Genomic DNA, 15,264 nt, shown 5'->3' with positions numbered 1-15,264 from the left:
TGGTCTATTTCTTTTGACAGAAAAGCACTTTTATTCCATGAGTTTCCAGACTATTTGGTTTTTCAAGACAGGGTTTCTCTGTAGTTTTAGAACCTGTCCTGGAACTAGCTCCTGTAGCCAGGCTGGTCTTGAACTCACATTGATCTGCCAGCCTCTACTTCCCGAGTGCTAGGATTAAAGGCATGTGCCACCACCACCTAGCGGTGGACAAGTTTTTATACTGTGTATAACCCCATCACTCAAAGATTACATTCAAATATGCTGTATGACTTTTAAAACTATTAAAACAACATTTTCTCTACCATACAAATCACATTTGCCTTAGAACCAATGGGAAGAAAAAATTCTATTCTTCAGTACAAATGGAATCATTTAACACAGAATGAGTTGAGGTATATACACAAGAAAGGGGAGGGAGGGAAGAGGAAAGTGGGGGTAAGGAGAAGGAAGGGTGAGGAAGGGAATCTATTTTTATCTTAGTTATTACAATGGGACCATCTTTCACAAATCAGAATAACTTTTTAAAATGTCTCACCTTTATTAATTTGAGAGCGAGTAAGAGAATATGCATGTGTGTGAGGACACATGTGCCATGCATGTTTGTGGTGATCAGAGAACAGCCTGTCAGAACAAGTTCTCTTCCACTGTGTAGGATCAGACCTGCTGAGCCAGCTCTACTACTTTAGTGTAATTTAACAGCTCTCATTATAAGAGTGAATCACGGTAAAATTACATCAGATTTTCTAAGCTTTCAATTTTAACAAGACTCATAGATTAGTGTCCACAGCTCTGAGGTTCACTGGCACACTGCACTGGTAGTTCACAGTTACACCTGTTTGCACTGGCTAAGAGACAGTTCTGATTAAGAAGACAAAATGGGCTGGTCAGGGAGGTGAGATAGACGCCACGTGTCTCAGGAGACAGCACCAGTAGTATTTATTACAATAAATTTGTTCAAGAGGAAAAGTGAATACAAAGGGCAAAAAACTACACAAAAATAGGTAACAGGATTTGAAAAGAAGTGTGACTTTTAAATATTGAAAATGCTTAGTTGGGGTACAAATATTTAAGTAAAAACTGCAAAAACAAAGTAAGAAACACACATTTAGGTGAGATAAAACACAGTGAAGCTTGCTTTTGTTTCGCTAAAAATGGTAATATTTTCAAGATCAACACTTCTGTCAAGCATGAGATGCTGATATTTGATCTCTGCTGGGACATCACAGGTCAGGTAGATTCACAGCACAATCTCCTCCATCTTTTGATGCCCCTTCTGATCACCTGCAGAGCAGCCTACTTCACCATGTGAGTGATGATCTAAGCAGCAAGGGACAAAAAGACTAGAATCGTCCCACTAAAGAATGTCTTCTTATATGAAGTAAGCTCCTTCTGAGCAGAATGTAATAATCCTCAAGTATCCTTTTGAAGGACAAGACAAAACCAGACAACAAACCCAGAACAGTGAATGTCTAGTAAAGAGTGCTTCTGGGGATGCTGGGAATCAGGAGAATGAACTGAGGTCCACAGTTGGTCTGAGTTACAAGCATCTGGGAAAACATCTGAGCAGAGCAGTTTAGGATTTGATCTAGCAGGAAATAGAGTCAGAAAGTCGGATTTTTACTCAGTTCTAACCAATACTAACTGCTTTAGGGTAGCACTGCCTTCGCTTTGTGGATCCTGGTCTTCCTGGAACACTGGTCTCCTCTTCATCATGTAAGTCAAGCTCTTCTTCATATTTAACAGTCTCTTTCCCAACTGGCATCAAATGTTCATCCAGTTCACCTAAGACATTTAAGAGAGTTTATATCAGCAACATAAATTTTGCCTAATAAGTAAATAATCTAAGACAACACAATACTGAGGAAGCAAGTGAAAAAATGATGGTAAATGAAGGTCCTTTGCCTTTAAAAATGTCAGAGATGGCTCAGCAGTTAACACCTGGGTTTAGTTCCCAGAACCCTCATGGTGGCTCACAACCATATGTAATTATAATTCCAGAGGATCTGATGCCTTCTTCTGTCCCCCACAGATACCAGGCACACACCTGGTGCAAATACACAAATGCAGGCAAAGCATGCATACACATAAAATAAATAAATCTTAAAAGCAATGTAAAAGTGACAGCAGGTGACTATGTAGAGGATCTATCCTGACACTTGTAAGTCCAGCATGGGCAAGCCTGCAAAATCTAAGATCCAAAAATAAAGTATCAGTAGGCTAGTCCCACATATCCCTTTTAAACACAAGCTTTTTTCCTATTTAAAGGATTATTTTCTTCACCAATATAGACTAACCTGATAGTCTAACAAACTATGTGGACAGTTCAGGATCCAATAGTTAAGTGCATTTTTTATGTATTTAAAAGGGGTCAATAACAGAAGTAAAAAGTGGCACTGTTTACAGTGAAACTGTAAAAAGTCAAGAGCCCAGCACTGTAGGGTCTCTGAGTTACAGAAAATGCATATTAAACCCACCAAAGTATAGCAAAAGCAGCAAGTCTAAACCCTGACAAGCTCCAGAAACCTGCAGAGGCCTCCATGCGCTTTTGTTGTATAATTCTGTCATTTTTTTTCACTCATGTATGCTTTCAAAAATGTTACATACCAATCTTGTGCAGTTTTTCACAGCAAATGAGAGCTACCACTCTTTCAGCCAACCGTACACAGCCCATTGGTGGACCCTGAAAGCAACAACACAGGTCACCAACACACTGAACAGCCTCGGAACCTCTGCCCTGGTACTGTTGTTGATGCCCAACTTGCCAAAACCAAGTACTTTAGTTTAAAAATACCAACAAGTTTTCAAAAATTCTAGATGGTTCTTGTTTGTTTGCCCAAATTTCGGTGGTGCTGGAAGTGGAATCTAGAGTCTCACACAAACGAGGCAAGGGCTCTACCACCAAGCGACATCCAATTCTGAAATACCCATCTTTTAAAACCATGACTAGTAAAAAAAGGAGTTTATAATTAAGATGTTACAATGTCAAGTAAATGTGCATTTTCATATAGTTTAAAGTATATTTTCATTAGTCAACAAATACACAACAAAAAGGTAAAGACATATTAGAATCTAACTATGATATATATTAATATGGAATAGCTTTTCTGTGGACTTAAAATTACTCACTTTGGAACATCTGCAAACTAGTATTGGGTAAAAGAAAGGGCAGTAGTTTACAAAAGGCAAATTTTCAGCTGAACTACATTTAATGAATTCTGTATCACTGCATGCAAAGCCACAGCTGATTTCTTAAAAGGGTTCAAATTATTAAGAGCCTAAAGGGAACTTCCAGAGGTCATCTGGTCAAGTTCAAAGAGTTTGCAGAGTGTAGTCTACAAAAATATGAACACAGAACTGACTATGTGACTTACAAATAATTTTTTAGAGTATAGATTTAAAACCAAATTTATAACGTGGATGTCTTAGAGAAGCTAGACAAGCCCTAATGGCATACTTCAATGCAAGTCATGTCTTTTTCTTAACTTACAACAATGGAGGCTCGAAGAGGTGAGTTAATCGGAAGATAAAGAGTTGAATAAAATGTACCATCAGGTAACTCTCGGGTTCTACATTTGGGAGCTAGATGTGTAAACGGATCACTTGGTAATCGAGCACAATATCTGTGAAGAAAAGAATTCTGAAGTTGAATCTACACACGAGGAACTGATAAAAAACTGTCTCAACATTCACAACATTGCCTGTTAGGCTATCATTTGCATAAGGAATGTTCTTTGTTGCTCCTTTACCTTGAATAGGACAGAACTGGGCAATGGAAATGGATGTGTGTTAACTAGGAAACTACATTATTTAATCTTATTTTAGTTAAAACTGAAGCTTGCATTTAAAAGGTTGCCCTGCACCTAGTGTTCCGATACTGCACAATACAGAGGAGTGCTCTGATGTAGCAATGAGAGTGCATTAGCGGTATCAGTTTCTTATCTTACACTTGCCAGCAGTCATGGCATATGTAAAAAAGGTATGAGGACAGCAGGACAGCCTAAGGTTGAACTTAGAGGGCACCAAAACCAGAAGCTCCATGAGTGGTAGCATAAAATGGTGGCAGAGCAGGAAGCAGGCCCAAAAACTCACAGGGGAAGACCTGTGCAGCTAGGGTGCTAGGAAGATAAGAGAGGCCACTGGACGGGTGCACTGAGCACACACTTGACACCTGAGCACAGTGGATCAGACTTCTCACCACGGGAAGAGGGAAGTGCAAAGAAAAAAAGAAATTTAGAATGAACCTAGAGCCACAGTAAAAATGGGGTCAGCAGAAGCAAAGGATGAGACATAATGTAGATATGAACGTATGCACATGGCATACATAAGTAGGCAGATGTCTGGCTTTTCTTACAAAGAGGCCTGGTAGTAGGACACCCCAATACCTGCTAAGGGTACAAGTTCATGCCCACAAGTCCATTTTCCAACACCATTATTATTCACTGCCATTAACAAGAAATAGGAGGACTACAGAAAACACCACAAATAAAACATAAGCAAAGAATTCATTCCACTTTAAATTTTTGCACTGTGGCCGGGCGGTGGTGGCGCACGCCTTTAATCCCAGCACTCGGGAGGCAGAGGCAGGCGAATCTCTGTGAGTTCGAGGCCAGCCTGGTCTACAAGAGCTAGTTCCAGGACAGGCACCAAAAACTACAGAGAAACCCTGTCTCGAAAAATCAAAAAAAAAAAAAAATTTTTTTTGCACTGTGCAGTGCTGAATTTTCCATTAGCAATCAACTATCATTATCAAGAATTAATTTGGATTTCAGTATAATTAATTTTCTCCTGAGCAGGCCTAGTTTATATACCAGGATAAATCTCATTTAAGGGCAAAACAAAGGTGCAAATAAATGTAAGAGTTAATTTATATTTTTACCTTGAAAACTATTTTAAACTTTAAAATGCTGTCAGAGTGCTAGGAAATTCTCACCTGCCCTTCACCCAGAAAAAACATTCAAGTTTCACAAAAATATTCTTTGTAATCAAAGCATGAGGTCCAGGATCAGAGATTGCACCAGGCTGTCATATCTCTGTATCTTTGATCTTTCCTTGATCTAAGTAAGTGACTTTGTTTTGCAACTCTATCTTTTGGAGTTTCCATGAGATTTTTCTCAAGATTATACTCAGCTTATACATTTTTGGCTAATCTGTCCTGAAGTGTGACTGTTCAAGCTGTCTCACTGTGCCCACTGAACCTTTATTCTTGGTGGTAGCACTTGCCACTGGGTACAGCCTGCCAAATGTCCTGTTGTAAAGCTGTCATTTATGCACCCGTAGAGACAGACCACACGATACCGCAGGTTTAGACTTCGACCTCAAACACTGACAAATGATCTAATCCCTCACCTGTTGACGTGTCCAATGGCAGTGTTAATCGTGACTCGTGGACCCCCGTCATCAGGCCTCAATACATATGGTGGGAAAACATCATCATCATCTACAACGGCATCAACGTCAGCCTCAGCACCATCCACTGACTTTGAACACTTGTTTCTTAAGATCTGCGCATTCATAAACAAGATGTAGGGTGAGAACAAGAATCTTCTTTGCAACATGTTAGCTTTCTGCCTTTGTATCTACAGAGAAAACTCTCTACCCAGGCATGGTGGCACTTGTCTATAACCCTAGCATTCAGGAGGCTGAAGCACAATGACCATGGGTTCTAGACCAGCCAGGACTACACAATAAAACCCTGTTCTAAAGAAAAAAAAATTTTTTTCATGTATGCTGTGTGACACAACCATCTCTCCTAATAGACTTCAAAAATCCCAAAGCCATTTGTTTCAGCAAAGCTCTCCACAGAATCCTCCCAGCTCCAGTCATATGGAAATACACTGTACAAGGATTATCTGGCACTGTGCATGCACACACAAAAGACACATCAGTGTCTGGTTGGTAAACTACTGTCTCATCACTCTCCTGCCACAACTCCATCACTGGTGCTACGCTGTTCATATTTACAGTGCCCATCAGATGCACTTTTCAAATGACCTTCAGAACCTTTGGCATGGCTATTTTACTGGGGCATTCTAGATTTCTGTAATCATCTCAACTTCCTTATATGTACACACTGCCAAGATGAGACGGGGCTCTGTAGAACAACCTTTTACTATTCCCATGCATACACAGAAAAAGGAAGAGAGATTAACTTTGTGATTATACCTTTTCTATAGCTTTGTAGGTCTTAAGGTCTTCTTCGAAGCTCTTTATCTTGTCTGTATCTGCTAACATCACATAGTTAGAGATCGGGGCTCGGGCTCGTCCTTTAGACTGAACATATGATCGATACTCCGTGGGCAAATCAAAACGAACCACCAAGTTGCATTTGGGAATATCCACACCCTCTTCTACGACACTTGTTGCAATGAGTAGGTTAGTCTCGTGAGCTCGAAATTTCCGAAGTACCTGAAAAAGATTCACCAAGAAAAGCAATTCTAAGGAATTTCCCAAAGAAAACATTACAAAATCATTAGCAGTGGCCATTTCTGACATATTCACTGGGCACACTACATCTCTAATGTCAATCTAGGGAAGGAAACTGCTACAGAACCAACAAGGCCACAGTCACAAGCCCACAGGCCTTGATTTAATTAAAGGACTTTTCACTGAACGCCTTCAGACTTCAGGCTTCCCTTTACTGACCACAAGCATATCTACTCATACGAGTAATGCAGTGAGCCCCTCCTGGAGACCTGTTGCTGCTTTGTCCTGCCACAGTGGCCCCCACTGTCTGTGAGACTGTGCTGTGCCAAGATGTCATCACAGCTCCAGCACTTGGAATTAAGTCACAAGCACAGCTTTGCTTATTCACTAGCACCTAAGAAACTTAATTTAAAGAAAACAAAATTGATTAAAACAAAGGATAAGTATTTTCACGCAAAATTTAAAATCCCATTTCCATCTGTGATGTCTAATCCTGATTAGTGAACTTGATGAGATTTACCTCAGAACACTTAGAAGATAGACCTCTAAACTGCTGTGGGACAATGGTCTTCTACCCTGTAAAGATTTGTCACTGTATTGCTTTAATAAAACGCTGACTGGCCAGTAGCCAGGCAGGAAGTTTAGGCGGGGCAACCAGGCAGGAAGTAGGGTGGGGAGAACAGGAGAATTCTGGGAAGAAAGACTCAGTCTGCAGTCATTACCCAGACCAAGAGGAAGCAAGATGAGAATGCCTCACTGATAAAAGGTACCAAGCTACATGGCTAACAGACAAGAATTATGGACTAATTTAAGATGTAAGAATTAGTTAATACGAAAGCCTGAGCTAACAGGACAGTTTATAATTAATGTAGACCTCTGTATGTTTCTTTGAGACTGAACGGCTGCGGGACTGGACAGGACAGAAACCTCTGTCAACACTGGACCTCCTTGTAAAAATGTATCCAGAGAAGTTTAAGTAAAGTTAGAGATGATCCACCTTAAATGCAGGCAGGGCAGCATCAATCCATGACTTAGGGGTCCAGGTCTCAACAACAAGGGGACGGCAAGCTAAACACAGATATTTGTCTATTTGCTTTCTTACTACAGATGCAACATGACCAGCTGTCTCATACTACCGTCATCATCCCATTCCTGCCACAGCAGAGTAGACTCTCATATCATGAAGCAAAATAAACCATTCCCTACTTAAGCTGCTTCTGTGGGGGATTTTGTCAGCTATAACTAATCTATTTCTCAACATGGCTAAGTTATATAGCACACGTTGCTCTTCAGACAGATATCAGACTGGCTCTTGGACTTCACAGACCAAAAATCTGCTCAAAATGCTAAGACCACATGCCTATAAGGGAAATTATTCTGCTAATTTTAAGTTAAATAGAAAACAAGCAAATGCATCCTGTTTGTCCTAACACTTAGATTTTAGCATCTTTATATGCAGTTTCCTGTATAAGATTTTAAAAAGTATGAACAATTTTAAGCTACAATTACAAATTACAGTGGTTTTTAGATATATCAAAAAGGCATGCCTTTAAAGGCAAGCATGAAGGACACCTCAAGACTACAGTTTGTTGCTCTGCAGGTCTGTGAAGGCTACAGCAGTCATGGTGTTCAGGCTTTATTCTCCTATGAGATGTAGATATCTGATAGTAAATTCATGAAAGAAAATGGACTACTTACTGACAATTAAAACAAATTAATTCACCAGAAGCTACTCTAATTTTGAGCATAACAACCCTTAGTCACTTCATGAGAACAACAGACCTCTTTATAAACAAGTAATATATTATAAAGAAAGAAAAGTGGGGATGGGGGAAAGGAAGGGAGAAAATGAAGTAACTGCTGGAGAACTAAGAAGAAAGAGTTTTCATGTCCCAGGTTTCTCAGCATATTAAGAACCACTGTTGTCATTGTCACCTCCTCTTGCTTTCTAAACTCTGCTTCCATCTGTTTGCTGCGAGGCTGGTTCTTCCCAATGCCATGTCCAGTTATAAAGTTGCTACTGATATAAGACAGCTCTGGATCTTGTTTGCCAGCTTCCTTTATCAATCTAAGGAAGTAAAAGACATGGAGTTAAACACTTCCAAGGAAAACACATTTTAACTTTTGAGTTTTCTTATTTTCCATTTTTCTACTTTTAGTGTGCCCATGCACAATGCCTGCTTCTCTGTCTGTGCACTACACATGTATAGTGCCAACAGAGACCAGAAGATGGCATCAGAATTCCTGGAACTGAATTAAAGACTGTCGTTAGTCACCCAGTACAGCAACCAAACACTGGTCCTCTGGAAAAGTAGTATGCACTCTCAGCCACTGAGCCTTCTCTCCAGACCCTTAAAATCTAGTCTTAGGTTTCCTTTAAAATAGGAATACATGTCCAGAGTTTGTACTCGTTCGTGTCTTGCTTGGGCCAACACCCCTAACAAAACAGTTGCTCTAGTTTTACTTCTGTTATTGTGATAAAACACTCTTACCAAAAGCAATGCTGGGGAGGAATGGGACCATTTCAGCTTACAATGTCGGGTCACAGTCCATCACTGAGGGAGCTGAGGCAGGAATTCAAGGTGGGAACTTGATTGGTAGTCCAGCATGCTATTCCACACAGCATTACCTCTGACCAAGGAATGTATTTCACAACCAAAGAAGTACAGCAGGAACAGAGGATGATGCTTGCTGGAAGGTTCACAAGCCATCTTTCTATTTATATAGCCCAGTTCTACCTTCTAAGGAGGGTACTACCCGCAGTGCATTGGGCCTTCCTACATCAATTAACAAGCAAGGAAACCCCTCCCATCCCCCAAACCAATCTGATCCTCAATTGAAGTTCTCCTCTCAGGTGACTCCAGCTGTGTCAAGTTGACAGCTAAAGCTTGGTAATTTCTTCCTAACAAGTTTCAAAAAAACAAAACAAAACAAAACAGTGTCCTTTCTCATCATACACACCTGCAGGCTGGCTACTTGTAAAGCTGGCTTACACTAACAAGTAAAACGGTCACTTTATTTCTAACTTCCAAAGTAGTGATGATGACTTAACAAAATGGTGTCCTGGGATGGGACCAAGCTAGTCAGAGAACCACAAGCCCAGACTTGTAAAGACGACAGGCTCTCTTCTTTGGAGGTACTTGCAGAGCAGTGAGTGCAGCCTAACCTCACACGTTTCCCCACAGGTGTGACAGTGGTCCACCTAGGTCATCTTACCATGACACTAGAAACAGAGTTCTTGGGAAAGTGGGGTCTGTCAGCTCAATTCAGATTCTCTTTTGGCTCCCAGCCCATGAGTTACAGCGTTCACCCTGCAGAGTCCTGGGCTTTTTCACAGCAATGCCATAACCACAATGTTATGAAGGAGCCCCAAGCTATGGCCCCTTTCCCACCTGTTTCTTGGCATTAACCTGTAGTGCCAGAAACCCAAAGGGGCCTTCTGACTAAAACATGGAAAAGAGCTACAGGATGGATCACATTACAGAGAACGAAGGTTAACAGCCAGTGCTGCCATTACAGCTATTTGGAACTACCCAAATTCAAAGACTCAGCACAGGATAAACGGTTCCACACCTGACCTAAGTGACTCCACATGGTCTCTCTGAAATCATGCTATGTAGTATAAATTTCTAATGGAAAGTTGCATTTTTAAGTCAAACCATTCTTTTTTTAAAAAAAAAAATAGATGAAACAGGCTAATATCAAAGAGCTGGCAAAATGTAGTGGCCATGTAGAGAATCTTGTGCCTCCAGTCAGCAGGTTAGCCAGACTCTGTTCTAGGACGTTTAAATTCAGAGGCTTCCTGATTTCCCATTCCAAGGTCTGTTGCATTACTGTGATGAATACACAATGTGGACAACAAAAAAAACAGAATCACGTGAAAACAAGCAGCATGCCCCAAAGCCCCAAATCTGAAATAAATTACCTTAGAAATAACATATACTGTTCGTTTTAGTTTACACAAACAAGCATCAATCTGAATAGGAGGTTTTAAAATGCACTTCAAGTTACTCCTAATTAAGAATACGCTTTGCCCAAATTATCAAGCTGGCAGGCTTCAATTAGCTGAGAAATGAAAATACTAACAGGAATTTATTTTGCCTTAATGATGCTGACATCTAATTGCAGAGCTGAAGTGACAACATGCACATTAGTAAAAATACCTTGCAAGCAATAATGTAATGTTATGTATGTATGCTGTTAACATACATGATTGTTCACCTAGACTAGCGAAGAGAATGCCTAACCATGTCCCATGCTTAAGTCATGGGCATCAAGGAAAAGAAAAGAAGTGTCCACTATCCTCAGCAAGTTAATAAGAGATCAGCACAAACTTCTTTAAGATTTCTTGGCAGATGATGGAACAGGTGAGAAGGCCCACCCTGTGCCTGTGGCTTTGAAAGGAAGTTGATAGTTATGTGCTGAGCTCAATGGCTCTCCCTGGATCTACAACATGAGAGTGAAGAACCAGATTTTTCAAAAACTTCCAACTCACCAAAGATCTGTATTTTTGTAAAATTCCATAGAAAAAAACTACTAAGAAGATGAAACTTAAAAACACTAAAATTCAATTGTATTACATTCGGGAAGCATAATATTCTTGTCAAGTTGCTTGTCAGAGTATCCATACAAGTACTTTCAACCTCTTTTCGCCACTCAGGCAGAGGGAGGACCACACCATGTGCCACATGATGCCTCCCCAGGTGGATTAGGATGGCATTACCAAACACAGAGAAGGTGTACATGAGAACTAGATTACATAAACTGATTTATGACCACACATGCTACATAATACAGACACAACAGAATGAACATATTTGCACACAAACATCTAAAATATCTACCATGTACTTGAAGTACATTACAACACTTCCCTACCCAGTGCCCCTTAACCCTTAAACTATCTTGTCAATGTGCCCAGCTCCTATCCTGACCCCTGATAGTCACAGGACAGTGCACTATTTCTGTGTACACTGACAGTAAGAGGGAGGAGGCATTACTAGTATTTTATAGATGCAGATGTGTAGGTTTTAAAATTAGATAAATTTACAAAATATGTGCCTGTAAAATGGGTATGAAGAGGAAAGGAGGTCCATTGCAAAAATGGTTGATTGTGGCAAAAGAAAATATAACAGACACACACACATACACGTGTTCCTTAATCCTTATGCTATCTTGTCAATGTAACACACACGTGTGTGTGTAAATATACACACATACATTATCAATACATTAAAGCAATCTACAAAGCCCTATTAAGGTAAGAGCAGTAATGAAGCATATGTTAACCAAGAAGTACTCAAAACACAAAGGAATGAAAGTGTGTAAAGGAGCAAACAAGCCACCCACAAATAGCTCCTAGTAGCCCAGATGAAAACAACTGGGTATCTGAATGAATAGCACGCTACTAGGTTACGATCCAAAATTCAGACATGGGTCTTCACTGATCCAATAAATACAAGCTGAAAGATAAGTAAACAGGATTAAGAAGTCAAGGACAATTTCCAAACAACAGGCATATATTCACTGACTCCCCAGGAAATGGAGGTTAATCGTGCTTTCCTTCTGTAGACAGCCTAAATGTGGAAATTTGCTTCCCAAGCATAAATTAAGAAAAGAGAAACACGTCACAGTAGGAAGGTTAGCAGACACTAAAAGGAAATTGAACTTCATCAATGATGGTTTTGTTAAGCCAGTCTAGTCTGACATGACCATAGAGAAGTGCCACCTCTACAGTAGTCTCTGAAATCCCCTATCCCTAACTTAACCCTGAGAACACCACCAGGCAGTCTAAATGGAGCAGCAGCATATGAAATACCTAACCAATATTCCTGAGCCTCAAGACCATCAGAAACAAGGAGAGACCCGAGAAGACTGAAGAGACAGCAACAATGCTATATGATCCCTGAGGGGACAGGAAAGCTGAGGTGGTGACACACACCTGTATCAAACCAATTAAGAGTAAGAGTCAAGGTTGTCCTCAGCTACACAGTGAGTTTGAAACCAGCCCGCACTAAAGGAGATCCTGCCCCCCCCGCTCCCCCCCCACAAAAAGCAAAAGGAATAGGGATAAACATGTAACCCCAGCAAATGGCTAAGACAGAAGGAACACTAGTTTGAGATTCTATCTTGTTAGTAGATTAGTCTTGACTACATCTCAAAGCAAAAATCACTTGGAGGACAGAAACAGAAAGATGGAAAACAGACAAATCCAGAGGTGAAGTGTCTAGTACTGCACTAATATTGGTTCCCTGATTGAGACAAGGGCCTTAATCATAGGAAAACTGATGAGAGAACACAGTTCTATCCAACTGTTCTGTAAATGAAAAATAGTTCAGAATAAAAAGCATTAGGGAGGGAGAAGTTCGAGACAGACAGGATGTACATGAGGGTCTGTCCAATAGTGGTACCACACAATCCTAGAAAGGCAGAGTGAGAAGACTGCATTTTGTACCTGGGCACCACCTTCTGACACCTGAGTCTGGGGCAGGTGTCCTCTTCCCCCCATGGAGTGCTGTGAACACTGCAGTGAGGGTACACAAGAGACTGCAAGAGGGAGAACGAACTGGGCTTGCAGCACACACAGCAGCAGTATGACTGGCAGGTCTGGAGATGACTGGCAGTCTGTGTATTAAGAGCTTCTATTCTGTCAACAAGGAGGCTTTCCTCCTATAAACAGAGGGGAGGAAAGACTCCAGGTTGCACCAAGTTTTTCTAAGCTCAGCTTATTAGAACAAAATTTCTATTGTACCTTTAATTAGATGCCATAAAGTCAACCCTCAGACTGCTCTTCATGCATCCTAGAACACTAACTCCAGTCACGTTTTATGAAAGCTGATCACAATTAATCTGATCCTTAAGTCAATAGGAAGTGATTGATTTTAGGTAAACCTTTTCTGGCTAATAATACTGCAATGAAAATAAACACATCTTTGCATAAAACACATGCAGATCCTAGCATGGGTTCTTTAAAAGCTTTCATAAAGGGGATAGAAAGAAGATAAACTCCCATTTCTCCAAGCCCAGAAAACGTTCATCCTAATGCCATCCGTCATACACAGCAGGGAGTCTATCCACAGCGTGACACCGAACTGAAATGCCTTTACCCCTGAAATGCCTTTTCCCCAGCCTAAGAAATAACACCCCCCACTTCCATTCTTCACCCCCATTCCCCATCAGCCACACACTTTTTGGTACCCTGTCTTGCTTCCTGCTGAAAGCGCTCAGTTCTGTTGCTTAGGGACACCCAGGAGCGTTATGATTGTAGAAAGAAATGGAAGTCGGGAGCTGGGTATTAGGATTCTAGAATTGTCTCTGCCACTGACTAGCAATTTAACTTTGAGCAAATCACTTTTCCTCCTGCAGCATTTTTTAGAACTAAGTGGTTGGATTAGATGCTCAGTGAGGTCCCTTCCAACCTTAAATGTCCTTTTTAAATATAATTCCATACCTCAAGTTATTTCACTTCATATCCATCAAGAGGCCCAGGCTCAGTGACCAGCAAAATCACCCACCTGCAAAGTGCCAGATGACTGCTATCCAATCCAATTTCCCATTATTCAAAAAACTTAAAATTCCTAAACATTCAAGAAGCAGTTAAGAAAAAAATCCCAATTACCTCAGGAAACAAAGCGTAATTTCTCCTCAGAGATGACTACTTTCACAAAAGGCTCTCAGGGATCAAACTTTGGCCAATTAATGGATCTCCCAGAAAAGTATAGTCTTAAGTACAAAAAAAATAAGGACCTTCTTTAGGAAGAAAACAATAGAATATCTACTAAAAACCAAATCCACTATATATTAAATGACAACCTGACTCATAATTAAAGCACAGCTCTGTGTCCAGGTTTCCAGGGAAAAACAAAAACCAACAATATTCATTAAAAGGATAGAAACAGGGATTAACCATTACCTTCACTAATATTCTCAGAAATTTATAACATTCTCTTCCAACTCAAAATGGTTTTGTTTGTGTGGTTGGTTGGTTTTTGGTTTTTTGAGACAGGGTTTCTCTGTGTAGCTTTGAAGCCTCTCCTGGAACTAGCTCTGTAGACCAGGCTGGCCTCAAACTCAGACATCCGCCTATCTCTACATCACAAGTGCTGGGATTAAAGACTTGCGCCACCACAGTCTGGCTAACTCAAAATGTTTTAATATGCAGTCTATAAACCAAACTAAACCACAAATCTACCTCTAAATTCTCCCCAGTGCAGCCTTGAAGACTGAACAATGGTCCTTCCTCCTATGTTCCCAAACACAAAAGTCAGTAACAGAAGACTTGTGACCTCAGAATTTTCCCCAGCAAACAATCGGTTCAGTAGAAGCAGATATATTGCTGCTTGTGCCTGTAACTTAATTCTGGCACTATCAACCTGGAGATGTGATCAGATTCGAAAGCCTGAAAGGTCCAGTCTCTAAGAAATGCTCCTAGTTTTCAGATGCCAGTCCCAAGTCCCAAGCAGTGTCCTCTTCAGAGCAGCCAAAGGGTCCAAAAAACACTGTTACTGGTTTATTATACAGGTTAATTATAAAGGATACAGACGAATGGAAGCACAAGGCAAGACAAGTGAGGAGGGACACATGACATTCACCTTCCTAGGTCCACACCATCCAGGAACTTCAGTAACCCGGAAGCTCTCTCCCCTGATCTTCTGGGTTTATGAAACTGTTCTTATATGGTATGACTGGTTAAATCAGTGGCCAATGGTCATCAACTCAGTCTTCCCCAAACACTTGGAAAAGGCTATATTTCAATCTTGCCTACATCATTCTAGACCAACCCCCATCCTGAGACTAAACAATTCTTTAGCATATAAATGATACTTATCATTTTGAAGGCTC

The 15,264-nt window shown here is 40.6% G+C and overlaps 1 protein-coding gene across 5 annotated transcripts in view; it reads right to left on the bottom strand.

The window, feature by feature from the left end:
* Dicer1 (dicer 1, ribonuclease III) overlaps positions 1–15,264 on the bottom strand; it is a 71,182-nt gene that overhangs the window by 21,905 nt on the left and 34,013 nt on the right. For 4 of the 5 annotated variants that reach the window (XM_085697883.2, XM_085697886.2, XM_085697885.2 and 1 more), the window contains 6 exons: positions 8,359–8,491; positions 6,163–6,405; positions 5,347–5,501; positions 3,488–3,620; positions 2,605–2,680; positions 1,643–1,782 (listed from right to left, as the gene is read on the bottom strand). In XM_085697883.2, coding sequence (XP_085554009.2) covers positions 1,643–1,782; positions 2,605–2,680; positions 3,488–3,620; positions 5,347–5,501; positions 6,163–6,405; positions 8,359–8,491 — 880 coding nt within the window. Of the gene's footprint in view, positions 1–1,627; positions 1,783–2,604; positions 2,681–3,487; positions 3,621–5,346; positions 5,502–6,162; positions 6,406–8,358; positions 8,492–15,264 lie in introns of those variants that run through there. The other variant, XM_087911534.1, reaches the window with a different exon arrangement.

Source organism: Myodes glareolus, chromosome 11, assembly GCF_982192425.1.
Source record: "Myodes glareolus chromosome 11, mMyoGla1.1, whole genome shotgun sequence".
Taxonomy (NCBI): domain Eukaryota; kingdom Metazoa; phylum Chordata; class Mammalia; order Rodentia; family Cricetidae; genus Myodes; species Myodes glareolus.
The sequence above is the reverse complement of the archived record's forward strand: the minus strand, read 5'-3'. Positions and strand labels throughout refer to the sequence as shown.